The sequence below is a fragment of the Meleagris gallopavo genome, chromosome 2 (assembly GCF_905368555.1).
Source record: "Meleagris gallopavo chromosome 2, MGAL_WU_HG_1.1, whole genome shotgun sequence".
NCBI classification, from domain to species: domain Eukaryota; kingdom Metazoa; phylum Chordata; class Aves; order Galliformes; family Phasianidae; genus Meleagris; species Meleagris gallopavo.
Window position 1 is genome coordinate 31585412 of NC_139405.1, and position 27899 is coordinate 31613310.

The 27899-nt window shown below is 39.0% G+C and overlaps 1 protein-coding gene across 1 annotated transcript; it reads right to left on the reverse strand.

Annotated features, from left to right (window-relative positions):
- Positions 1 to 1555: 1555 nt before the first annotated feature.
- LOC104909628 (visual pigment-like receptor peropsin) lies at positions 1556 to 27661 on the reverse strand. Its single transcript, XM_010706865.3, has 6 exons — positions 27220 to 27661; positions 20597 to 20802; positions 8546 to 8645; positions 7363 to 7467; positions 4036 to 4259; positions 1556 to 3387 (listed from the first exon to the last, which is right to left on the reverse strand). Exons 1-6 carry the CDS (start codon positions 27338 to 27340, stop codon positions 2950 to 2952), a joined length of 1194 nt encoding a protein of 397 aa, XP_010705167.1. The 5' UTR covers positions 27341 to 27661; the 3' UTR covers positions 1556 to 2949.
- Positions 27662 to 27899: the final 238 nt, after the last annotated feature.

Here is a 27899-nt window from a genome sequence, read left to right on the forward strand (position 1 = left end):
CTTGGGACCTCCCTTCAAAGACCATCTTAGACTGAGAGCGTTAAAAGCTGCAGTTTACGGAGCTCAATCATTCATCACCAGAGCATCATTCATGACCACAGCCCTCTTGCATCTCTACTGGCAAAATTCATCCACTGTAAAAGAAAATCCAAGGTTTGGCAAGCAGTAGGGTTGGCAGGGGGATAACTTGACTCTAGACTTCTGTATGCTGCTACACTGTTCTTCATTGTTGCTGACTAGAAGGCATAAAAATGCCCCTTCTGTACTCCCAGATCGTGTTTCCCCTTGCTGATGCTCTCAACCTCTGCACTCTTGGAGGCTCTCTGTGGTCAGTGATGTGGGCTCAGCAAGCAGAGGAGCAGGGTTCAACCTCCTCCAGACAAGCATGCAACTGGAGACAAGGGGAAGAAATACAAAACTGGAAAGCAGGATGGAGGCCAACTGTTTTACTGTGTATGGATTTGCACACTTGAAACTCTGAAGCATATTCCCTTACCTGTGTTGAGCATGAACTGGTTCTGGGTATTTTTTCCTGTCTTCTGGTGCTTGTGTGTATCTTGCGTACAGCTACAGAATACTGATGCTTGAGGACTGGAAGCCTAACAGCCTGAGTAACTCCAGTGACAAATGTGCCTGTTATGGGGCTTGGAGCACAGGTTGGTGCCTGCAAAGGCATCCATCCTCTTTTTTTTTTTCTTTTTTTCTTCCCCTCAAATAACCTGCAAAACCAGATGTTTTGCTCTGCAGTCATGAAGTCTCATGGTACTACCCTGTATCTATCTACAAGGACTGTAGGCATGGCAAGAATGAGATCTGCACTGTACAGTCAAGGCTTTTGTAGTATTGGCAGTTTCTAGTTGTTTTGGGGCAGATTTGTGTCGTTAAGCTGTTCACCCCTCGCATCCTTGCGTATCTTCTTCTTCCCCTCTTATGTTGCTAATTTCTGGTTCGTGTATCTTACTCCTGTCTCTCCCTTGCAGCTGTGTACATGTGCAATGGCACATATGCTTTCCCTAGACATCCGTAAATCAGTAGAAATGCTAATTAAATGCTAACCAGGTATCTGTGGCTACTGCCAGTGTCCAGAGTGATTGTCAGTGCAGGTACCTCTGAGAGGTGCACCCAAAAGGATGCGTGGCACTCATCACGAAGTGACCTCTGGGTGTGTGCAGCAGTGGCTAAGCTCAGTCCACTGAGGCTGCCAAGGAGGATTTGGGTTTAGATATAGGAGCTTTTAAAATGTTGTGCCAGCTTTGACTGGCCTTGCCTGCCTTCATCCAACTGTGACAGGGGTTTGCCTTAAATGGCTTCATCTGTTTCTGCAGTTATGGCATGTGCTTTTATCTGGAAGTCAACAGTTTACTTATTTGCTTTTAATTATTTATGGTAATGAAATAGCACCCGTATCTCAAAATTTTCCATGGGGATGAATATTCTTGCAGTTCAGATCCGTGGCTGTGAAAGGAAACAGTTCCCAACTGTTGCTTAAAATGTTTATTTCTTTTTAACTTCAAAACACAAGTGATTTTTCTCAAAACAAATAGAGTAATGGAGGAAATGAAGGTGGGCTCGCTTTGATTTTCCAAATGTGTTTCTTGGGGAAGTTACAAACTCTTGGAAAACTACATCTTAGCATATGCTGAGCGTGAAAGATTTCACATAGGTCATAAATATCACTGAGGTTAGCAACAAATCATTTCATTTTTTTCCCCACCCTTATTTATCATGAAAATGGCACTGAATGAACACAGAATTTCCAGGGTTAATACAAAAACAACGTGATGGAAATCTGTGTGATCAGTTAATTACCAAGATGGGGAGTTATGAACATGTCCCTCCTATTTTCATTCTGTGAAATTAAATTGAGGGATTAATTGGATGTTATTGTATCAGATATTCTCACTGCTGATTTAATCCTATAGTTTTGCTGTTAAAATAGCTATCCTTTGTTGCTACTTGCATTTATCTGAAAGTCCTTTTTTTTTTTTTTTTTTTTTCCTTCTACCCATGGTGGGTAGGTACAAAAACTTTTACTACAGCAGTAGAGTGTTGTTAGATTATTTTGTAAATAGCACTGATGCCATACTTTTTTAATACTCTTATTGTCTTATTCTTACTGTCATTGGTTTCATTGGCTGCAAAACATCTCGTGCTCCACCTTAACCGTCATCTAGAAAAGCAATTGAGATAGAGAGACACATCAGGAAGTTAAAGCCAGCTTTTGGGCACGTGCGTGCCACAGCTAGGCCCTGCTCGCTGGAGGAGTCAGGGAAGATGGAAATAATTCTGGAAACAAACAAGGAAAAGTGTAAAGTCTCTGTTAAACCTACAGTGACTACAAAATACCAATATCTACAGCTCCTTGCACTTGCATAGACACATGTAGAATTGGGCATACACAGGTAGTCTGTTGCATACCCATGTGGGCATGGTCATTCTACCCCTCTATCCCGGGAGGAGCAGCTTTGCATACCAACTTGCAGAATCGGAGCAGCAGCTCCACTAATCTCAGGGGGGCCAGTCTTCTCCTAGGGGTGGGGACTGTGCTGCACCACAGAACTAAAGAGATCCTCTATGGCTGGGACTGCTGAAGAGTAAAAAACAGATTTGGAAATGTAATCTTATGATTAATAAAATTGGGATAGGAACATAATAGTATTTTTTTTGCTAGCTGATGCCAGTTCTTCACAAGTGAGCCTTCGTTTTCTTTCATGTGTGTGAAAATTGAATACTTTGGGCACCATGTGTGCTGCCTGTGTTGTAATGTGTTTTGTAGCATTCTGTATCTATACCAAAGGGAAATCTCTCTTTGTCATCTGATTTGCTTGAGTTGTGTAGTTCTCAGTGCTATAGCTAGAAATAGATGGACTGGGAGTTGGGAGATCAAATCACTCACGGAAGACGGTCTTCCTGAACACAAGGTGGGTGCATGTTAAGTGGCCATAAAACTTACAGTCTATCACATTCGATGTCAGGGTTATTAGATGGTGTATCAAGAATACCAAAATACTCTTCCCTCTTTGCTGGAGGTGGGGTGTTGGTTGGACTTCCCACACCAGAATCGGGGCTTGGTGCAGGATGCATTTCTGGTGCGTACTTCTCTTCTTTCTGAGAAGGTTCTTGTTTTTGCTTGAGGTTTTTGAAACGTTTAAGCTTCACAGGGTCCTTGACTTCCTTGGCACAATGGAACAAGATAAAAATGTCCCTCCGAAACTTAGAGCTCATTCCAAAGTAGATTATAGGATTGTAGAAACTGGCAGACTTAGCAAACAGACTGGCAAGGATGCTGGTAAGGTTGGGCACAGGGTGACCGTACGCAGACCATATAGAGATGACAGCATATGGTGACCATGCAATAATGAAGGCTGTGCAAATAACAATAGAGACCTAAAAGACAGAAGGAAAATAGCTTTAAATCTATTCTGGAAGACTACAGCAGAGATGAAATATACTGGAGAAAAATAGCTTAGAAACTGAACTGGAAGGGAAACATTCAGGTTCTCCTCAAGGTATGGCTTACAGGACTGCACAGAGAAGCAAAAGCTTTTCTTTGATGGCACCAGTTGTGCCTAGAAGCTGTATATCTCACTTGGCATGAGGTGTGCGTGAGCAATGCCTCATCTAATGGAACAAAAACAGCTGCAGTTCCCTGTAGGTTTTTATGAATTTAGGAGATTTGGTGTATATTTCAATCTAGAATAAGTAATTTGAAAGCTCCCCTATAACTTCTGTGTATTCTCTTTCAGAAGAGATGTTACTTCTGAGAATATGCCAAACCAATCTTCTGTTTTTGTGTTATATGACCTGTTCCAATTATATTTAAATATTTTTCTCTTGTGATGTAGCAACATCACAATTGTTATGCAACCAAGGGAGTTCTAAACAATCCTTATGTTCACTCAGTTCAGATTCAGTAGTGATTACAAATAAATTTAATATGGGTTATGGGTTTTATTCACTTTTGTCCTAGGTGAGACCAATTTTTTGGACAGACATTTCACTGAGATAAAGTCCATGATATGAAACCAGACTTACCCTGGTGACGTCGCGCTCCATTCTCCTCTGTCTATCTGTGGGATCACTGAATCCTGTTAATGCATGGCTTAATTTGACAGTATTGATAATTGACACATATGAGAAGACCATGACTGTTACAGGTAAGAAGAAACAGCAGATAAAAATGGAGATAATGTAGGACTTGTAGATTGTAGAGAAGTTGGCCTTTGCCCAGTCTATCTCACATGTTCCATACATGCGATCTGAAAAACAAAGGTGAATTGTTAAGCATTTTTAGAACATTTATCTGGCTTTGTATGATTAATTTATTACATTTAGTGCTGTATTTTACATCCTTTAAGCTATAAGCACCTTTCTAATTTAACAAGCTGTGACAACTAATTTTTCAAGTACTGCTATAGACCATTACAAGTTTTAATCCATATTGTCATTCTGTCTTATTTACATTTCCAGTGTAAATGTAATGTACAAACTCTGTTTCAGGACAAAAAAATGGTGACATTTCACTAGAAAATGGGTATTAATTTAGTTTATTAACTTGACATTTTTCTATAAATTAACTTTTTAAGGTGAGCACTGTAGCAGCATAACAAGCAATTGCAAAGATACAATATGCCGCATGTAAGAAGTCACTACTTACATAGTAAAGTAAGTAAGAAATAAAAATACTGAGTGGTTGTTTTATTTATTTATTTTTTAATGGAAGTAAGAAGGCAGTGAAAATTTTATTGTAGTGGGAGAAATGAAAGCAGAGATTATGGGAAAATGAAGCATGTAAATACTTAGCAAAATGTTTCATGTGTTTCTAAATGGAAAACGACTACAAAGGAGCTGCAAGTTCTTAAAAACAAGTTACAGGGTCTGCAACTAGTGGGATTTACAGAAGGAGACAGTAGGTGATCAGATAGCTAAGAAGAAGGCAATGGGAATGAAGAGCAGTCTGTGCTTAAATGCTTTTTTATGAATAACAGTTGGCTTATCGAGTCTCTTTGACTTGTTTATAAATGTGTCCTGACAGAAAGCTCGAGTTTGACAGCATTAAGGATTGCCTGTAGTTTGTGAATTGTGGATTTCCATTGGTGGAGAGATGGCTGTTTTTCTTTCTTTTTTCCCCCGACAACCATGGAAATAAACTAAATTATAAATAATTGAAGTATGAACAAAAATTACATAAGTCAGGTATTAACAAGTCATGAAAATGCAGTACAGGTGAAGGCTGCATGATTTAACAACAGCTTTCTCACTGACATCCAGTGATAATTCTGAACGAAAAAAAACCACTCTTAATTCCTCATGGGTGATAGGAGGTTCAGATAGAATAAATTAAAGGAGCAAGAGATTAAAATCTCTTTTGAGTCTCATCAAAAAGAGCTCGATATTTTTAACACCAAAAGCTTTAGACAGTGCTTTCTGGCTGTGCTCAGTAATAGAAACTTTTTTTTGGTCTCCTTTGCCTTTTTTCATCAATAGATTCCAAGATATTATTCAAAAAGATAAGAATTAAGTCAGAAGTTATGGTTATTTTCTGGCTTGTGAAAACTTTTGACTGGAAAAAAAGCAAGCATCTTCCAAATGGAATGAGAAGAAAATCCTGCAGATTTTATGTCAGAATTGAGAGCTTGCTCTGCAAGGAGCATCAGCAAGTGGCATTTCCAAAAGTCAGTGGGGGCCTGGGGAACCTCTGCAGCTGCTGTGCAGCAGTGACAGGTGGGAGGCAGAAATGCATCTTACGCTGTGATCTGCTGTCACTGTCATGCTCTGCTGCCAGACCTGCCACTGCTGGACTCCTACAGAGGTCTTCATGGGTCCCTCTATGGAATTTTAAACAGCCCTGATTCTCAACAGGGAGAAGCTCTCAAAGAAGCTGTCTTGAAGACTGTTGTCAGGGAGTTGAACCAAATTACAAGTAGGATCCAAGGGGCATTTGGATATCCTTACATTGGGTCCATGGATCCAAGTTAGGGCAAAAATGGATATAAGAAAGCCTTCTGCAGATGAAGAGCTAATAAGATTCTTGTACATACAAAAGCCCATGTTGCTAGAAAATGCAAAGTGCAAAGCAAATGACAAATCCAGACCACCCAAGTTCTAAGATATACCTAGAGTGCAAAAAACATTACATAAAATTAGAACAGTTGTCCTGTCTCAAACAGAAGATTCACTGGGCCTAGTACTCTGATAACAGTTTGGTTTGGGAAGAGGACCTCAAGGTTCTTAGAAATGGGTGCTTTCTCACATGCATCCTTCAGAGGTACAGAGATAACTCAAAGCTTATTTAATAAATATTTGCATGCTGCAGTGCTGGTTTTAGTCTTTTCCTAATACTTGCCCTAGCCTTAAACTTCTCCCTTGCCCTTGATCTTGGAGTCTCAGAGCCTTAGTTCCTAGCTATTTATTGCTGCCTTTATTTCTTCATGGGAAGAAATCTCTTCTCCACCTGTATGTCTTTCTACAACCTGTTTTCAGTCACACCGGAGATTTATGATTTTATATTTTAATCTGTTTTCTGATTATACCTTGTTTTCTCCCTATTTGTCCAGCTCTGAGCACTGTGTTTATGTTTTCATAGACCTATACAACCCAGATCCATATTATTATTATTTTTTTCCTAGTAGGTAAACACTATTTTAAAGGCACTAAAGCTAGGAGTGTTTTCATTTGTTTTCCCCCCAGATGAGGGCTTACTTAAGATACCTTAGCTCTGAAATTACTGTATTAGTTTGTTTAGAGACTTAATCCAAGACAATTTCTCAACTACTTCCCATAATGAAATTTTCTAGTATGTGAATAGCTCCTAGCCATTGAATTGCCTCAGTGTTAGCAAATTGAATTTTTTTTCTACTTTTTGTTTTCCTATGGCCTTATCTTGCATCCTCATCACTTCTTGGGTGTCTGACATAGTTTTCTTCCTCTGCTGTGTTTGTTTTCATAATTTCATTAAACTGTTAAATCTTCTGGCTTGCTTTACTGTAGTTTCAAGTTTAACTTGCTGGAACTTGAATTATTTTCTAGCTTCCTAATCTTGACAGTTTTTGAAGGATGTGTTTTGATAATTTCCTTTATCTCACTGCTTAACCATGCCAAATATTTCTGGCCCCATTTTTTTTTTTCCCCCAGAGATAACACACATTTGATCCAAGTATTTCCTATGATATCTTCAAGAAATCTCTTTATAGCTGACACCAAAGCAGGCAACACTGCACATCCATCTTCCCTGATGAATGATTTTTCTCAGTTCTGCTGCTAATCAATCTGGTTTAATCACAAACAGGAAGAAAGGGTAAGTATCTCAGTTGAGTTCAGTGGAGAAGTGCCAAATAAGTACAACTGAAAGATACCTGTTACCTGTATAACTACCCCAGCCAAGCAGTGGAGCTGCTGACCAGAAAAAGGCTGCTATCCAGATGAGGACCATAGCCACTGTCATACTGCTGTTGCTGATACAGTGAGCTGCAATGAGATGATTTAACCAGAAAATAATAATGAAGAAAACACAGCTATCTGAGAAAAAGTTAATATAAAACTATATATTTATAAGAAAAACTTAAATTTGCAAATGCTCGTGTTTGAGTTCACTTGTGGAGCAGCAGGACTGGGTGGCTGTTTATCAGAGACAATGTTTGCTGACCACTGCAGAAATACAACGTTCTTTGTTGGAGCTGTGTTTTGCAATTTTGTAAAAAGAAGAAAACAAATATGTTTTATGCAGAAATGATTAAGGTTAGTCTAAATTTATGGGATTTTCTTATTCATTTCGAAGTTTTCACTGTTAAGAAAAAGCTGGTCAAAAAACTATTTGGTCAAGCTTTGTTAGCCACATGGTACAAATGATTCAGTCTGTTCCACTGTTGCCATATGTGGTGATTATTTCTTTGTCTACCCATAAAATATTTATGCAGCCACCCATCTCTGTTCCTTAACAATTATGTAACATTGTACTTGGTCAGATTTTCTCAACAGGCAAACATTAAATTACTAGCAATGAATGTGTGATGCAGCAGAGCAAAAGAGAAGTGTGCATTTGAAGCATTGCATCATGAAGCTATGAATACAAAATGGAGGTGACATGAATTTCAGCAAATCTGTCACTACAAACTGCAAGAGAACTTCCTGTAGAAGAAAAAAAATTCTATGAATAATCTCTTCACAGCTAATACCGCTCATGTTAATAGAAAGAAAAACACTTATGTTGTATCCATTTGTTTAGGCAAGCTTTAAATGCAAATACTAACAGGTTCTCAGTTGAGAGTGGTACAAACCAGTCATAATAAGGGCATGAAAACTGATAACATGTTATCTAAGGATGGTGAAAGCTGGACCAGAGAAAATTTATAGAATATGGGCGTAGGTCACTCTGAAAGTAATGCCTTCTATTTATTTCCATGGAAACTACAACAAGTACCTGACGAAATTATGTTATGGTTTCCAATGCATCTAATTTGTATCTGGTAAATTCTGTAACTGAAAGGAGAACAGAGTTACAGCAAAATTCAATGAAAGGACAACTGGATCTGCCTTTATTCCTTACCTCTATCGGGATGGCAGCCTTTTATATAGCGTGTCACACTGATCACTGTGAGGGTGTTAATGCTAGCCAGGCCAAAGAGAAGTGTGAGGAAACCATCAACCTGAAAAACAAAGCAGTAACGAGTGTTCTTTTAATGCGGAGTGCCTAGAGGGAAAAGAACTGCAGGGATTGCTCCTGTCATTTTCATGTTAATGCTCTCAAAAGTTTATCCAGCAACCCAACCAGCAAGGTAATATAAGATGTCAGGAGCAGTCATCTTCTATAGAATCAGTGAGCAAGTAAATGTTCAAAAATTAGAAAAGTGCTCTGTAATGTGCGTCAAATAAACATGCAAACACACCCTCACATGCATGCTTCCATGAAACGACTTGCCAAGAGAATGAGAAAAAGGTTGAAATGAATTAAAACCCCAAGTGTGCAAAAAGGCATTGGATGCACACTGAGGTACAGCAAAAATACAAACTGAACCCATGAACTTAAGGCCAAAGAGAGAAGAATAGAGGAGATAATGGGCTTGGCTGTGTGAGAAAGGCTTTTCAAAATAAGAAGTAAAAACATCCAAAGCTATATCATCCAAATGGATTGAGTCTCAGAGTTACTGACCACATGCTATTTACCAAGTACTAGTTATAGGAGCGGGGTTGCTGCTGACTGGTGAAGATGGATGTAGCCATCTGCTAAGGAACACGATCTAACTAGGAAATGATCCAGACAAAATGCTGAGAGTAGTGTTTTTTCTGAAAGCTTGCAGTAATGTACCAAACCAGCCAGAGCAGAAGAGTTCTTGAAGGCACCAAGGGAGGTGGGAACAGGGAGCAAGTGTCACCAGTCTGACTTGGCATTCAAACAGTAGAAATATCAAAGGAGAGGCACATCATTATTCCAAAGGAACAAACTGTTTTTGTGTGAATGGCACAACTCCCATGGATTTACCCTAGAGATGAGTCTGGAGCTTTAATCCAGGCTTGAAGCTGAGATCATGACAGACTGTATAAATTAAATTGGGTTAAAGGTTAGGAAGAGACTAGTTCATTATTTCTTTCACTGGTGTTTTTTCTCACCATCAAGTCTTGCTACTGCACCAAGCCAAATATTCCTGTGCTCCACATACAATTGACTCATACTCAGTGTACAAATGCAAACAAGAGAAAATAAACTACTTGGGGTGCTTCAGCTACATACTACTGTCTGCACTTGGCTGAATTTTGCCCACTCTGGACTGTAGTGTTAGCAAAACACCTGGATTCAAAAATGAGCTTTGCATTTCATTAGCCTTAGTAATGCAAGCAGCTGTCACCACTCCACCTGCTCTAACAATGCATCATAAAAGCAAGAGAGTAAAGCATGGCCAAAGGCTACTGAAAAACTACACTGCATAAGCTTAACCAATCACATTAGTTTTTAGATTAGAAAGGAAGCAGTTTTTCAGGGATGATTCAAAGCAGCACTTTGAAATTAAACCTAAAAGACTATGAGATTTAATACAGTAGGAGAACATATATAATGTGTATCCATTAGTGTGGAAAGTATACTGAAACAGGATGTTTTTTTCCTGAAATACATCAGGGTATGTTTTGTCACCTGCAGATGTGACTACAACTGTTCCATTCCCTCATGTCAGAGCAAAACAAGACAACTACGTTCAGTCACCAGTTTGAATAGCCCACAGGCACACTTACTTACCTAGGGAGGAAAGCGAGCTTAGAAACACCCTCTTTCCCTTTACCATTTAAGATAAACTTCTATCACCATAAGAAAGCCAAAATGTTTTCTTTGAACTGGTGTTCTGCTAAAATACACTTTTCCTTAAATCACTGCAGTTCATAGGACCGAGCCATTGTCAGAACTACCTGAAATAATGTGAGAATTACACCAAGTTGATCACGTGGTAATTTTGGTCCATCTGCTCTCTCCTTTATACCCATTAAGAAATAGAAGTAAATTAGCAGTTTTAAAAGGTTTTCTCTCGGTGCTACAGCCAAAGGAGCAGCGTGGGTATATGTGGATATTCACAGAACTGGCTTATTATGTTGCCTGGAAGCCAAGACACAACTGAAGACCAATCTTACTAATATTCTTGTTATACTATTTACAACCCACAGTAGAGAAAGATCATTCTGCATGCAAATTCATTTCTTAAACTTTCTTTCAACGTAGGGAAAGCCAGGAATCCCTAGTGCACAATCAAAATCCCAGCTATGAGATTGGGTGTGCCCAAGTTTCACTGCCTTTAAGACTTGCTTATGTATCTTTAGATACTACTAAGGGTTGTTTTCCTTTATAGCAGACGGAGTAAAATACAGCCTGTTATTGTATTAATCAACGTTTGGTGGCATAAACGCAGTTTGCCCAACTAGCTATTACGTTTCAATTTAGGCTGAAACAGTGATCTCGTTAGCCAGAGCAGCTGCATCTCTCCCTCTTCTGGCCAAGAGGGGAATCTATTGAAATTTCACTGGTGTGTCAGCTTTCCTTCAGAGCCACAGACCTCCCTTCTATTTGAGATAATTAATATGTAAAGAAAAAGTTAATCATTTTTTAAAAAGGGATTATTTTTTACACTTCATATGTTTAAATTAATCACAATGAGATCTCTCAAAATAATTCTATAGATACAAATCAGATTATTCTGAGATAGTAACGCAGATAGATATTCGAAATAAGCCTCCTTCAGCATCAGAAGTCAAAAAAAGCACCTAATAAATCTCTAAAAAAATACATCTTGAAAAAAGTAGGGAATTTATAACAGAGAATGTCTTACAGTTTAAAAAAATTCTTAGAGTTTGCAGTAAGTGAGAAAATACCCTCTCGTGACTAGTGACAACATAATTCTCCCATCCTTCCAGTACATCAATCATATGTCAGTGGGACTACTTTTTTCTTAAAGTAACCTCTGTCAAATGGAAGAACAGCCAAGGTTCATGATAAAAATCACTCTCCACAGTAGACTGCTTAAAACTCCCAGTGCTCAAATTGATTCTTCGAGATTTAGTCAAATACAGGAAGCAAAAACAAATTATAATCCACAGTCTTCTGTTCACATCACACGACTGTGCTATAGTTGCATTCTGCCTTTCAAAATGTCTCAGCAGGATTCAAGGGTAGCTCTATTTAGAGGTGATTACATTAAGCCAATCCATTACGTGTCTCTGACACAAACAGCAGGTAATTTTCTGATAGGCAATGAGAACTAATATGTAACAGGATTAGATAGCTTAAGCCATTAAGTGAGAACATCAGATGCTTGGTATTCTGCATTCACCAAGTGATTAAATCTTTCTATTGGTGGCACATATTTTAAAGACATAGGAAAAGTATGAATGCATTAAACTACACAGTTACAGATACATAATTTTGCTGTTTATCCATCTACCATAAATATACAGTTGATGCTAGCTATTATGAAATGCAGATTATATTTTGGCTTTAGTAATATTAAATAATTCAAAATAAGTCTACTTGTTTTCTTGTAGTCATTTGAGGTTTATATAGTGGCTTAATGAGATTCTATTTATACTTACTTTTGGGTGACTTTCAGTTATTAGAGTTGCAGCTCTCTCTGGTCATAATTTATACTCACAGCAGTAGTACACGCCCATAAAAACATGCATTGTTCTGAACTGCACCACGCACACAGAATTTAACAAATTTCTTTCAGAATTTCCTTATAGAACCTCACCAGATGCAAGAATCACATCTACACATGCTTGTGAGCAGCTTCCTGACTCTAGGTTAATGCTGTGGAACCATGACAAATTTCATGCCTCTCCAATCCACACTTAAGGAATGAATGGGGAGGAAGCAACAAAGCACGTAGCTCATGCCACCCAGATCCAAATCCAGTGGAAAGATTCCCATCTTCAGGTTAAATGCTGCATTACCATTGTCTTTTTGTGAACTACTGTACAGGGAAATTTAGCACTGGATAAGAAACTTCAGCACCATCCTCAGGGAATGCCCATGCAATGCTGCACAAAACTTGTTCCAGTAGACCTGAGCCCAAACTCCTCTCCACTATAGTGGTGTGAAGTCAGAGGCTGCTTGCTTATTGTTAGCAGTACCATTATTATAAACACGTAGATCCAAACACATACGAACAGATAGAAGAAAACAGCCTCAGGAGTCACCTCTGTCATCTTTACATTTCCATGGAAGCAAAGCTCATCAGATTAAGTCACACTTTCATTTTCAAAGTAAAACAGTATTAACTCTGCCTTTTCAAAAGGTCATGGTAAATGTTTCTGTAGGCTTACATGCTTCTCAAAGGAGTCCTGCAGACTGTTCACAGGCTCTGCCAGCACAGCTCAGAAATTACAAGTGACCATCCAAGTTCTCCAATGGACAATTGCCTGTGCTGTTTCCCAGCAAGAGGGAATCTGCTTGCGTAGCTTTCACCAGGTTAATACAAGGTCACCTCTGATTGCTGGTTGAATGCCTACCAATGGAGCTATTCTTATGCTCATAAAGCTCCTAGGCACAAGGCACAGCAGGCTAATAGTGGTGCAAGCTCACATGGAATTGGCCAAGACAAGAATTTGCTATGTCCCTGTGTAACAATCAGGTCAACACTATGGAAAGGTGATACAAGAGGTGTAACAACAGGGGGATTAAATGTTGCAAGGAAAAGAAAAAGGACTCACCCGTCTCTGAGGATCTAGACTCACTGGGGAAAACTCCACAAAGGAGGGATCTCCAACCAGAGATCCATTCCCAGTGGCAGTCAGCCCTTAAATGAGGTCTAAGGGAGGTGCAGCCAGGCTCCACCCCTTCTGGTCACACAGCTGAATTGCCTTCACCTGTGCTCCCAGGACTGACCGGTCCTTTCCCCAAGTGCTCAATCAGTGGTTCAGGCCGTGACTCAACAATTCTTATACATCCTGACAGTAGGAAAAAAAAAAGAATGACTGTTTGGAGACCTCCTCTTACATAGCTACTCTTCGATCCTGTTTCAAGGTCCTGTGAGAGGAGAGGCTGGTGCAGGAACAGGAATTCAGGCATTGGGAATTCTCAGCTCTGTATGCTCAGTGTCAGACAGTGAGTGCCCTTTCCAGGCAGTGCAATGCTTGGATGACACGGGAGGGGCCGTGCCTGTCTTGTTAAACACCAAAACTGATAGTTGGAGCAGCCACCATTTTTCAAGTACCAAATATATTTCTTCCTTAATTTGTTGCAACTGGCTGCAGAAATAATCATTTACAGCAAAAACAAGGAAGATTTCATAGCTAATGAAAACTGGCATAACTTCCCTGCAGTCACATTAGTTACACTGAAATGATCTTCTATGTTGCTAATGATTCTGTTTGTGCAAAGGAAATTTGTTCCCTTCTTCCCTATAGATGAAGTATTTTTCTCGTTAAAATTTAGCTCACAGATGTCTGCATGATTTGCTTTTACCTCTCTGACTGCAATGTACACACTCTTCAGATGACATCAAGGTAGACCAGAAAGAAATAAGTAGGGAACACTAATGTCTGCAATTTTTTCTCCATATCCAAATCTCAGTAATGCAAGGAAAAGCTCAGAGAATGAGGTAACAGTCCAGTATTCATAATATTTTAAATACAGAGTTGTGCAGAAGAACTTAATTGGGTGCAGAAGAGGCATTGTGTGGCACAGTACAGGCAAAACAAAAGACATCACTTTTTGTATTTGCTTTATAGTTCAGTCTCCACATCCCACCTTTCACGGTGGACCAGTGTGTTAGGGTGAATACAGAGCTAAAGTTACACAGCTTTTCTTCAGCACCTTTAACATCTATCTTATCTCTTAATGCTCTTATTGCCAGTTCCATTATTTGACTGCAGGTTATTTTCATCTTACTAAAACGTCAGGAATGATAAGATATATATAAATAAAATCGCAGCAATATCACACCACAGCACTGCACTAGGTTATTCAATAGCTATTTTTTCCACTCAATTTTTACATTTGGTTTAATTTCTTCTACGTCTTATAGGTGGATAGCTGAGCACTTACAAACTAAATAGACATTGGGTCACATTCCTGTACGATTATGATTTGAGAGAAACATTCATGTTTCTTCTGTCCCAGTTTCAGTTCTAGAACTCCACTTTTGGATGCTGGGATAGAGATTTTTATACTAAGCAAGGTTGAGCTACCTCAGTCTTTGGATGAGAATCCTCTGCCCAAGCCATCCATCTGCAGAGAGCCATGCTGAGGATGGATGTACTCCTGCAGCATGCATTCTGGTCCCACCATGCGTGAGCAGCAGTGAATTCAAGATGTGCGTGTGAAGACACTTCCCTACTATTTTCTTCTCCCATCTACCAGGAGCTGAAACGAAGTCTGTGACCTTTTACTTTGATCCTCTCCATTTGCAATTGCCTTTCCTACCTGGTTGCACTGATGCTGAGGTACTTCTGCTGGTCATTCATCCCACCCAAAATGTAGAGGAATACCACACCACACACACTAATACATAAACACTGACTCAACTTTTACAGACACACAAAAATCACAGACTGAGTCAGCAGAGTCACTAGTCCAGCTAAGTCAACAGATTGGTTGGTTATACTGGTTATATTAAATGGACAGAAATCTGTGTCCTTTAAGTGCACTCCATAAAAGAACATAAACGTCTTTAGGGTTGACGATTTGTGGAACCATTTATAGAACTTATTGTTGAAAAGGTATTAATCTTTTGTTTTACAATTACGGTACAGGAATAAAGATTAATGCATGTTCTGAGGAAGCAAATGCTATCAATAAGATATAAAATAATTTATTCAAGATTAAAAGACCCTTGCCTCAAAACTTCTGAAAAGAGCCTATATATTTTCATGTTCTTGATCTCAGGATTTCCTACTGTTTCAATTTTCTTTTCAGAATTTAAGATCCTCATCTTTAATGTTTACAAAAGATGAACACTATTCCTTCTTGAAAATGTCTGATTAGACCTCTGAGTGTTTAATCACACCAGAAGTACTGGATGTGTTAAGTGTCAGCTGGAAGCAGTGACTGGAAGCTGAACAGGATGCTTCATGGTCCCTGGAACAAGCAAATACCAGGGCTATAGAAGAGAAACTATAGCAGGAGAATGTGTGAGTGGTCAGGACAACCACTCTAAAGAGGAGATGTCCTTGCCCAAGAGCCGCATTGTTAATAATGCAGGGCTACCAAACATCCAGATTTTCTTAGAGGTCCATGTTTGTCTGGGATTTCAACTGGAGACTTCTCCCGCTAAAACATCTCAACTCAAAAAACCCTGTTAAGGTGCAAGAAATCCTAGACATTTCTGCTTGTCCTGCACTCCTCAATGCAAACACACTAAGTCTAGGAAATGTTGGACTTTGGGCCAGATAGCTTCATTTCAGGATGCATATATGCTACAGGGCTGGTGCTGTCAGGCAAACAGAGCAGAAGTGGACTAAGTCAAACAATGCATACATGCCACGTGGGGCCTGCTGCAGCTCACTAGGGTTGCTAGGTTATTTCCAAGATGTGCCTCACAAAAATATGGAAGCACTGTATACAGCATCAAAACATAAAGCAGTGCAGGATTCAAAACAAGTCTCCTCACTGCTACAAAGCCAACCAAACCACACAGCAAGGCAGTCACGCCCACTTTCAGTTTTAGAACATTCCCCCTTGTCCTATCAGTATTCACCTCTGTGAAACATCTGTCTCCCTCCTGTTTATAAGCTCCCTTCAAGTACTGGAAGGCCACAATGAGGTCCGTGAACGAGCCCTGGGCTTCTTTGTGCACACTTAAGGTGTATCTTATGCGTAGGAAAAGATACTCAAGGTCTCCACTAGCAGTCAAAAATAAGTAATAAAAAAATTAAGAAACCTACAGTGACAAAGCAAGCACATGTAAGAGTAGTCATTCTTCTTGATCCTTATACAATTCTTATGTATTTATAAAATTAACATCAGAATAATGTTAATAATACCAAAAAATAATACCAAAATAATACCAAAAAAAAAAAAAAAAAGACAAAAGTCAATTAGTAGAAGCAAGTTTAAATCAAAGTATGAGGATTATGAAACATTTCTAACTCTAGAGCACTCCACAGCCTATTTTTTGGCTTCTGGGGATAAGAAAGGTTATAACACTTCCCCTTCTATATTAAGGCTTCCTAAAGTCTGCAACTTTAGATTAGAAGATACGAGAAAAGGTTTTTGTTTGTGGATTAGTGTGGTTTAGAAGAAACTGGTGTTTTCATCAGAGAGTTAACATTCCTTTACTTTCTACGTGTAAATGATGCATTATTTACAGGTTTCATAGCAACTTCTAATTCAGCAGAACATATGAATAAAAAACATACAGAAAGGACAAAAATATATCTTGAGGTAACTTCTAATTATAAACATGGTCGATAGGGGAACAGATGTCTGTTGGTCATTGGCTTATATTCACTGACCTGAACTTTACTAGATGAACTGTACCAATGATTTGCCAAGAGGCAAATAATGAACGTGTCACAGACTCTCCTTCCTCTGCCCTGATCAGGACTAAAACACAGGGTTACAGTAAAGAAGGGATAAAAAAAACCTGTGAGAGAAGAAAACTATGTCTGTACAGAGCATATAGCAGTGTTTGGGTACAGACCTGCCATGCAGCCTCATTCTTGGAAGCAGAGCTCTTTCAAGCCTCCAAAAAGAAAAATAGTGCTTGGTATGAGGAAGAGTAGTAGTGGTTCTTCTGTACAGAGGGGAGATTCTATACAGAGATGTATGTACAGGAGCAACATATCTTGCCCATTCAGCAAGAATGAAACAAGACAGCCATTTTATCATAAGATAGATCTTTAGTTACAGTTTTCACAGACTAGACTGTTGGAGAAGAAGAGGTATCTATCTGTCTTCTCCCCACTCCCTCTATCCGAGACAGCCAAGAATTGTGAACCCTACAGTTTGAAAAACGTCACCTGAAGGTACTGAAGAGAGCTCAAGGCAGAGGAAAGGAAAATAGCTTTGTGGATTAAGTGAGGTGAGCTCATGAATTTTCTTCATAAACAGAAATGACAAGCTAGCTTGGAAAAGTAAAGTTTTGCTAAGCATACCTGACAGCAGAGACTGACTGATCAAACAGGAGCAAATGTTCAGTGAAATGGACAGCAACAGAAAGCCAAAGAAGGGCGGTCCCCAGGTCCTTGCAACATCAACCAAGGTGGGGAAGGGAACACATGGGTCGTGCTAACAGCATGTTGGCCACACTGAGATCCCAGCTACTGGCGTAGGAGTTTGAGTGAGATGAGGCAACCGAGAGATACACACTCGTGATAGAAGGATGGGCTACAGCTGCCTGGCACCAAGGTCCTTATTTCCCCATGTTCCAGATGTGAGACCCATTCTGGTCTGGCTACGAATACACCAGATTTTATAAATAGAAAAAATAATGCAATAAAATCCCACTTCTGTTCAGCACTAAGCTCATTTTAAGAATGAGCTCTGTGCTGGCTGGCTGTGCATGCACAGAAACTGAATTTTTTTAAAATATACTGAATCTTCTTGTTATTTCTGTACAGTACTCTTCCTAAATACCTAAAGGTAGCTACAATACTTTCAGAAAGTAAAAAATATCTGAACAAATACTTTTTCAGCACAAACCTTGCTTGTTGCTGAATATATCCTGATCTTCACTCAGCAAGTCACAACCAATTCCAGCTATTTATAAGGAGTAAAAAAAGACTTTTCCAAGTTGCCATGAATTTTTAATTAACAGTTAATGCGATATCATTTCCTATTTGAAATGGTAAGTTTAAACTTTGATAATCCTCTGTAGGTTCTGAAAGAAGCAACTGTAACATTTTGCAAACCAGATTATTTAGGAAAGTTGTTAATGTGCTGTCAAGAGTACTCCCTTGCAAATCAATGGATATGGACACAGTGCTGATTCCTGTGTACTGTGTTTTACATACCAGCATCCCCTCCCAAAACAGCTACTGCACAGACCGTGCTCTAAATTACACAAAATACATCAGAGAGTTGTCAGCCTCTGGAAGAGCTTGGGCTGGGGAAAGCAGAAGGGTCATTTAAAGTTACTTCTTTCAACCAGCTGGGTTGCAGATCTTCTGTTATGCCACAGATCTCTGTTCAGAATTTCAGCCTAAATGGCTTACCCTGTCTTACATAGGAAGCCTGCTGCAAAGCTGGAACTGGACATAGAGGCCCAGACTTCACACTTAATTCCCAAACTGTAGCAACAACCTTCTTTAAAACAAATGACAAAATGGGAATCTCTTTAAATTTCTGTGTGAGTTTTACAATTTGTATGCATGCCTTTGTTTGTCTGATGAATTGAAATCCTCCCATTAGTCAAGAAAATTAAAAGGTTTCCTGGAAGTTTATCCTCAACAGACTTTGAATTGAAATTGTAGATTTTCCGATTAGAGAAATAATGAGTTTTGCTGAGGAATTAATGAGCTTCATTTTAATAAAATCTTTTCTGCCAAATTGATTTAGACATATATTCAATTTCTCAATCAAAATGTTTTTTTCAATGAAGCTATGGCTCTTAGGTTAACCAGAGCTTCTGCAGGAAGTCTCACTCCCAGAGTAAGGAAACACAAGCCGTAAAAGTATTCTCAGCTGCAGTGCACAATAATTCAAGCTCCTCTTTAAATAAAAACAATAAATACCTAAGATAAGAAAACAGGATTATTTCTCTCTCTCTTTCCTTCATCGTGATCGTCTTTACACCTTGCCAGAGGCTATCCTGTCAGTTTCAACTTTTTGATTCCCTCATGAAACAGACACTCACACTAAATAGAATCTTTCTCATAGATATTTCCAACAGCTCCAGAGAGCCAGGCTTGCGCTTATTTATCTACGAGACATGTTTATATTATATTATATGTAGGTGTGAATATTTCAGAATTAGCTTTAATAGGATTTTCTAAGTTTCCTGCTTCCAAGATTAGGGATGACTGTGCCTGAGAAGGCACTCATCCTACCACAGACCCCAAGCCCACAGAGACTTCAGGCACAAGAATGCAACCAATTTGGTACAAGCAGCTGCATGCTGTAATTTATGGGTGTACTCAAGTCCTGCATGGACGCTCTGAACGCCTTGTTAAGCAGGAACATAACAACTAACTTAAAGCTGCGTAAACTGCCAGCAACCAGGTTGACCACAAGGAACTGAAGAGAACCTACGCCTTCACTTCCCAACATGAGAGGGAGGTATGACGTGAAGTTAAAAAGCCAAGTAGGAGGAACTACTGCAAATAGATAGAGCTAGACTCTTAAATTTCTCACGTAGTAGAGAAGAAAGGCTTGTTACCTACAAAGAGCTAAGTATTCTCTGGTGAGTGTAGGAGAAGGAAGGAAAGGGAGAAGGAACGGAATGTGCAGGTCTGCCTCCAGAAATACAACCCCCCCAGTCAACTCACTATCTTGTTTTCTTTTAATTTAAAAGCCTAAAATAACGTTGCAAAATACAGAAAGTTCAAGTCCCCTAGTGGAACACTGCAAACACAGATAAAAAAAAAAAGGATATAAAGCACAGATAATAAGAGAGAAATAAATCCAAGATAAAAGGACATAAATAAGAAAAAAAGAATATAAGTATTCTTTTCTCACTATGGAAAATTTTAACCAAAACAAGAAAACAATAACAGTGTGGTTTCTAGTCACTGATAAACCTTCTCTACAGTATTTGGCGAATTGAAGTGATCAGTGTTGGTCTCCTCAAGTGTTCACAAGAACATGGAATAAAACAGCAAAGGAAGGGCAGCTTTTGTGCAATAACTGTGAAACTTGCATTATATAAGCCTTCTCTAAGATTTCTTGATCTGCTACTACAGGGCAAATAATGAATTACAAATACGCATAATTCTCTTGTAAGGCAAAGAGCAGCATTTAACAATAGCATCAGCCAGCTGGTTGGGAATGTTGACCTTTGTGGTAGAAAAAGATTATTGAGAATTTGTCAAAACCTGATCGAACATAGATTTATGGATGCAACAAAAGAGAACACTGTCCTTTTGGAAGATGAATCAGCATTTTTTTCTTGTTGCTTACACACAGCACGTACACGGAAATAGTTACGCTTATATTACCTAATTAAGTGTAATCCAATTTTACCTGGCAAGTCCATATCGATGTGATAATGAATCCATCATCTCTGAAGACATTGAATATTTCAATGATCCCCCTTGAATAACCAAACACAGAGATACTGGCATCCGATACAGCCAAGTTAAATGTAAGGTAGTCAGTGGGCTGCAGAAGATGTCTCTGTTTATACAGGACAAAAATCACAATGCTGTTCCCAAACCAAGACATCCAGCCTGAAAAACAAAAAAACAAACAAAAAACGCTTTGAAGTCAAATGTGAGCAAGCACCAGTTCAAGGTGTAAATGTATGATTTCACTTCTAAATATCCTTTTGTTCGATTAGAAATGAATTGAAACATTTTATTTTAACCATTGGGAAACTTATGTATGAAGCACTTTTAAGTGGCTAGATGTATTGCAGAAGTAAGAATAAGTGAATAACTGGCAATCAAATGGAATGAACAGAAAATGCTGCTGCTGTGTTTGTCAAAGAATCACCACTTTCAGCAGCTGCTATCTCAGAGCACTGGTACACTACGTTGACACAGCAAGATGCAAATACACATATTGAAGGAGGATGCAACTTGATATCGTTGCATAACAACTCTGGGTATTCAGAGAACATCCAGAATTCCTTGAAGAAGCATAATATGTCTGCATGATGGGAACACAGCATTTCTCTGCTGGGCTCCATATGTCCAGGCCATCTGGGAGCATCACGAGCTGAAAAATCAGAGAACAAAACACAAAGGCAGTGAGGTGCTCCTGAGTCTGCACTGGGAGGGACAGACTTGGTACTGCACTGTGAACAGCTTTTCTGCAGACTAATTTCCTTCCTAATACCTTTTCTTTGCAGAATTGCCAAAAAGCCACTTGCTTAGCAAACACGTCTGGTTCACTAAATAGCTTTTGAATTGGGAAAAGCTGATGTGTCAATATATGGCATTAACCAGAAGTAGACATTGATGCAATGATACACAAAGATTCTTCTGTGTGTATACACACACAGAGACACACACATGTATACAGATATATATCATTGTAAGGTCAACAACAGTAAGTACATCTTATTCTGGCCACTAGGTGACAGTGTTTCTTAATGGAGCCTCATTTCCAACGTGCAGCTGAAGTTGGGAATCGTTCCTAACTTTTTTCCGAGTCTTGGTATCATTAACAGGCATAGAAAGGCCGGGGAGGACAAACTGCTTTGGGAACACAGTTTGCAAAGCTGTGCTGTTTGCATGTGTCAGCTCCACATTCTCTAAGGTAAGATGGTTTTGAAGTCAGTTGATAGGGAAATATTTTCCCTGTCAGTAGTAAGACACGGCATTAAAAATGGCAGATAAAAAAATTAATCTCCTTCATAAACAGTACAATTTTGTCAATATGATGTAATTGACAGGAAGGCTGTCCTTGAAATTCCCCCTAGCCTGGAGGGCATGGGAGTTTTCAGTTCAAGTATCTTAAGGAAGAGACTGAGCAAAAAGTGATGCAAAACAACAATACAGCTGTCAGAGACAAGGTTGTGATCACTTCTGAAACTATGTTCAGACACTGACGGTTTAAAGACACAGCATTGGGCATTGCACTCTGGATGAGAGATGGAGTTTCCTCAGCTGCTCTGCAGGCAGAAGGTGCCTCAGGGCAGGCTACAGGCAAATCCAGATCCCAGAAAGAGAACTGTGAACGCTGAAGTGCTAGGAGGAGTGGTGTCACCAGGAGGCCTCTCAATAACATGGGGGATGGAAGAGAGTAAGCTGAGAGAACCCACTCTGCCTTCTACAGGATACTAGCAATATTCTCTCACAAGAGGAGATGAAAAAATAAAAATCAAAACACCAAAACCCAGCCTCAGAACTCAGGCAATCCTGGTGAGAAAGGGCAGGTTCTGGTGGAAACCTGTAAGTGGCTGAGAGAGAAATAGCACATAGGATGAAACTGAGCACTTCACCCCACACAGAGTTCATAGTGGAGCCAATGCAATTCCTCCGTAAGATGTGATGCTGTCTGATCTGGGCTCATCAATGAGGAATGATGGCAATTCTGAAGTGGCATACAACAAAATTACTGACGCTCTTTAGCACAGGACAGGACTGCGAGCTGCTGCCATGAGACGAGCAATATCAGAGCAAAACAGCTAAATGAGTGCTGACAGTCACTGAATATTGAATACCTACAGGTCACCTTTACTCCTCAGGACAGCACTGAGTGTGACTTGAGAAAAGCTCTACTAATACAGTTGGTATTCACATTTGCAAACATTGGAAAGTAGGAGAACAGGACAGGAAGCAATATTAAAAAACAATGTTTTGTCTTTATAGAATTCAGCAGTAATGTTTCTCCTGGAATAATACAGCCTTGGGGAGATTTTAGTCCATGGATGTCGACACTCTCCACACAAAGGGGTTGGTGCTGTTTCCCATGACTTGCAGAGGAGGAACAGCGGGGATGCTCAGCAAGTGATGGAAGTCAGGAACTAAAACTCTATGAGCAAAACCCTGTATCAACTCACTGTCTGCCAGCCAGTGCAAAAAGTGCACCCAGAAAGCTGACTAAAAGATTGGCTGAGGAAATAAAAAACTTCTCTCCTTAGCTGGGCAAAACGCTAAGGGAGAATGCAGCAATTATACAAAGATTCCTGCTTGGATTCCATCCAAGCCTGAGCATGCAGCCATACCCTCTATTCCCTCTAAGTGCATGAGGACTGTGAACAATACTGTCCGTGTTGGATTTATGCTTTTGCAGAGTTAGGTTTGGTAGAAGGGAAGCTGTGCTGTACAACTACCTGAACACAAACGTAAATGTTTGTCTGGAGGGGTCTGCTGTAAAGTTTTCTAGTCTAGAACAGTGGGAAAATGTAGTTTTAACTACTTAACTGTGAAATGATTTTGTTCTGCTTTTAATCGTCACCACTAATTATACAGACACAATATTGTACCCAGGGCACATTGAGAATTTTGGCAGAAGAGTCATCATGTTTTAAACTTGACAAGGCATGGAGAGATTTTTTGTTCAATAAACGTGATCATTTTGTGGATGAATGCTTTGTGAATGGCTTGTTTCCTTTCCCACCTTTTCAGATTTAGCTGTCAAGTAACATCCCAAAATAACACTCATCCTGTCACCTGTCAAACAGTATACTGTCACCATTCAGAAATGTGTGCCATTTAAAGGCAAGTCTGGGCCTTGTGGTTTGTTCCAGTTTTCAGATCAGGTTGGTAATGCCCTCAGCATGCCTTCGTGATACGAGTACTCACAGAAAGTCAGAATTTGCTCTCTATCATATATTCTGTCATACTCACTTGACATTTCTTGTTATGTCAATCATTCATTCTAACAACCCCAGTTAACTATGAAACTAGGGAAAATGAGCACAGAACAAATTGTGTATAAAAGTAGAGAAGAACAATTAGTTTTAGAATTCTAATTGATATTTAAGGAAAAAAAAAAACACCCTTTCGTTATTTTTCCTCCAGGTATGGGAAAGAATGATAGAAAGTACGACAGAAAGATCCACAGCAGTCAAGAACCAATACCATAAGACCTACAGAGGCTGATTAATTTATGACATCTGCACTGCAGCCTCACAGAAATACGTAGAGGATATGAAGCTGGTTACAAAGGACCATAGACTTCAAGAAGTAAAGTAGACGAAGTTCAAACTGTTTACAAAATTTAGAATATTTTGGAATTAATTTTTTTTTATTGTAACGCATATTTGTCTGTTTTCAAAGCCAGGTCATGCCTGGACAAGCGTTTTGGCACTATGATATACAAAGCATAAATTGTAATGTAATGTAAAAACATGTTTGTTTGTTTGTTTTTCTTTTTACCTAGCTACTGACAGTAGAATTGTGGACTCTGTCTCCGTTAAAAAAAAAATAAAAAAATAGAAAGGGAATAAAATGTGTATGCAAACATTTCTTGAAAGACAAGGAAGAGACAATGCACTGAATTCCAACATCATAAGCTGGGACAAGATTTACTGTAAGTAGTAACATTACTGCCAAAATTTGTTATTTGTTTGTGTACATTTCAAATGTCTAATCCTGGAAAACAAACTTTTATCAGGATTACAAAGGAAATTCCCCCTCAGTACTTTTCTGCTATGGATTATTTGTTCTGCCCCTCTTCAAAGATTTTCCTTGACAGCAATGCTACAGAGTCGTTTGGAAGACACTGTGGTGGCTCTTATAGCACACCCAATTGGAAATTTATAAGCTTTTCTTACTGGCCTTGAGATCCCCTTTACAGAGTTTCTAATTACAGAGTTATTTATATTTCATACAGAGTTATTACATATCCTTAAGCCAACTTCTGTAGGGAAGATGAAGAGTTGGTTATAAAATGATTATGTGGTAATAAGCGTTTCTGAACAGTAGCTTATGCCCTACAAATATTTTTCCAAACAAATCAGTGTAGAAGTAGTAAGCTACCTTCAATAAAAATTCTATATGTTATTATACAGGATTTTTTTTTTTAAACTCAAATAGGTGAGGAGTAAAAAGATACTGCAAATGGATCTGGGCATGCATGATACATGCATGGAAGTTAATAATGCATTTCCTCCGTGATCAACCTCAGAACAAGGTTTGTGTTCATGAGAGGTTTGGTGTAGCCTGGAGGAGCTCTAGCAGCCATGGCATTGCTGGTGAAAGCTGAAAAGAACTATCAGCAACAGAGGATGACTGGATAGCATACAAAAGTAACAAGGGGACTTTGAAGACTGCAGTAATAAGGTGTTAATGAAATTTAACTGCGCAGTGTAAAAGTTCAGGCACTTAGGTACTTTAAAAGGTATTTGCTACAAGATGTGAGGTCAGCATCAGGAGCAGCAAGGGAAAACACCTCTGTTGATCAATTGATGGAAGAAGTGTGCACTACCAGTGTGATGCACAGGCAGCACCAGCAGGGGTTAGCAGAGCTAGAGGTGTTAAAACTAATGAATGGCCATGGTGAGACCTGGTTTGAGTCCTAGTATATGATCAAAGAATGAGTCCAGATTGGAACAGCAAAAAGCTTCTAGGGTGATGGACTAGGATGACAGAGGAAACACATTGCAATAGGAGATAAAGAGAACCATCATTTACTTAATGATGAACAGGAATACAAGTTTGACCATGAGATAACCTGTATAGGAATATAGAGTAGCTGTAGGCGATAACTGCAGGCAACAAAAATAATTTATTTAAAAGGAGGGACAAAAAAGATAAAGTTGGTGTGGTCACTTTACCTAATGATTTACGAAAAGGTTCCTATGCAACAGAGGAACCAAGTCAGGAGCAAACTGTCAATTGGAAAAGTGATAGCAACAACAACAAAAAACCCCTAGCCAATTATACGAGGAAGCATGATAGCTTTGTAAATGGATTATATGTTGTTACAGCAGGGGAATGGCCTTACTGACCCATCATGTTCTTTCTAGTCTTAAATTCAGCTGATTAATTCATTAACTGATGGTGCAGCCATTTGTGAGGGGGTGCTTGCATGTGAACAGATTGGAGATAAATTGGGACAACTCTGCTTTACCTTACAGACACTGTTCCAATTAAGCTTATAATTAAGATGGAAGTCTTTTTTTTTTTTTTAAGGACCTCTATTTTATTCCAAACACAACTTCTCTCCATCCATGCTTCCTACCAATAAAAAAACAAAGTCTCATATAAACATACTAAAATATTTAACATTTTATGTTGTAACATCCACAGATGTTTTTCAAGCATTAGCTGAGGGTTAATAAGCTTCTTGCAATGTGTGATAAGCTTAGAAAAGAAAAAAAAAATCTACTTATGTCAGTCATTCAAGAAGAGAAACGTTTTTGAAAGTGCAGTTTAAAACAGCTGATGTAATAAGTTATTATTTTCGTATTTTCCCATGAGGATGTATAATTGGAAATTGATTACCTACCAAACCTGCATTCTTTAATGTTTCCTAATATCTGCTTATATCCTACATCGAGTCTGTCCCAAGTAGACAACAATTAAACAAAATGCAAAGTTGTGCTAGAATCAAAGTGAGTTCATACTGGGCTCCATTTTCAAATCCTTACTATACCCATACAATGTTGTCATGCGGGAGAACCAAAATGGTACTGAAACTGCTAACAAGGGGCAACGATCTGTAGCCCTCAGACCTCTCAGAGATCCTGTTTGAGGGACTAATTATTATGGGTGTCAAGCATTTAAAGTAAAAACAGTAGAAATATTTTAAAAATTCAAAACCTGTAGAGTTGTATTTTCTGCCTCTGCAGGAAGTACTTGTAGGTTGCCAACTGACTGGCACCAGTCAAAATTCTGGAAATCAAAGGACATTAACTCTGTGTCTTCTCGAGTCTTGGTAGCAAAGAAGTATTACATACATCAGAGAGAGTATTTTCCCTTTTTAAAAATCTTCCTACTTGTTAAATTCAGCAAACAGTAGTTAAAAGTCTACAAGCTTGGTTTCTTTCTTCTTGAAAATTTTGCATTGGTTATTAATCTGTTAGCAAAATAAGGCCGTACCTCTTTGATCTTATAATAACTGAAGAAAAAAGCTGCACTTTATAACATTCTGTTCTGTTACAGACGAAAAACAAATGAATCACTTCAAGCTTTATACCAAACTCTACCAAGAGTGTAATTTCACTAGCAAAGCCAAGACAGAGTACATACCTAAAGCCAGTAGGTAGAAGCCTATAATGGTCTCTCCTTGTTCTGTGACAGCAGCTTCCCTGCTCAGAAAACTGATGTTGTTGTTCCTCCAGGGTGCCTGTGGAGACAACTGGAGAGACATTTTCAGCAAAGCTTATGACCCAGAGCTTGCCTTTTCCCCAGTATGTCCCAAACACCAGGAAAAAATAAAATAAATCCAGCCTTTTCTTCTGTTTCTGCTCAGACTATTCAGGGAAGTTCTTCAACGAGACTAATACCCTAAAGAAGGAAATTGCAAGGGACAGGAGCTTTGTAGCCTTCCAACCTGTTCTTATTCACTAATCCTATCTCTTAGTACAGGCTGTGAGCCTGTGACCGGTGAAGGCAGCAGATTTCCTCACATCCTTATTACTGCTGCTTACAGAAATCTTGAATGAAGAGCGTGTGTCTGACAAAAAGACAACCACACAACCTACAGGTTTACAGACACACCAACAAGTGCAGTGCATATCGATATATCAGTGAAATGCCATTAATTTTGCCTTTTTGTCTTCACTGAATTCCCTTAGAATTTAGTTCTAAGAACTAAATAAGATGTAAGAATGAAAGAAACAATATTTGGAAGAAAAATATCCCATAGAGGTTTAAAAAAAAAAGTGACCTCTACTGGAAAGTGGCTTAAAAACCACGATTCTTCTTTT

Bases quoted from the DNA above. Each gene is read 5' to 3' on its own strand.
- LOC104909628 (XM_010706865.3), bottom strand. From the start codon at position 27,340: ATGTCTCTCCAGTTGTCTCCACAGGCACCCTGGAGGAACAACAACATC. The intron at 8,646-20,596 runs GTAAAATTGGAT...TTTGTTTTTCAG, and splicing joins CATCGATATGGACTTGCCAG to GTTGATGGTTTCCTCACACT. The intron at 4,260-7,362 runs GTAACAGGTATC...TTTGTTTTTCAG, and splicing joins TGGCTGGGGTAGTTATACAG to ATCGCATGTATGGAACATGT.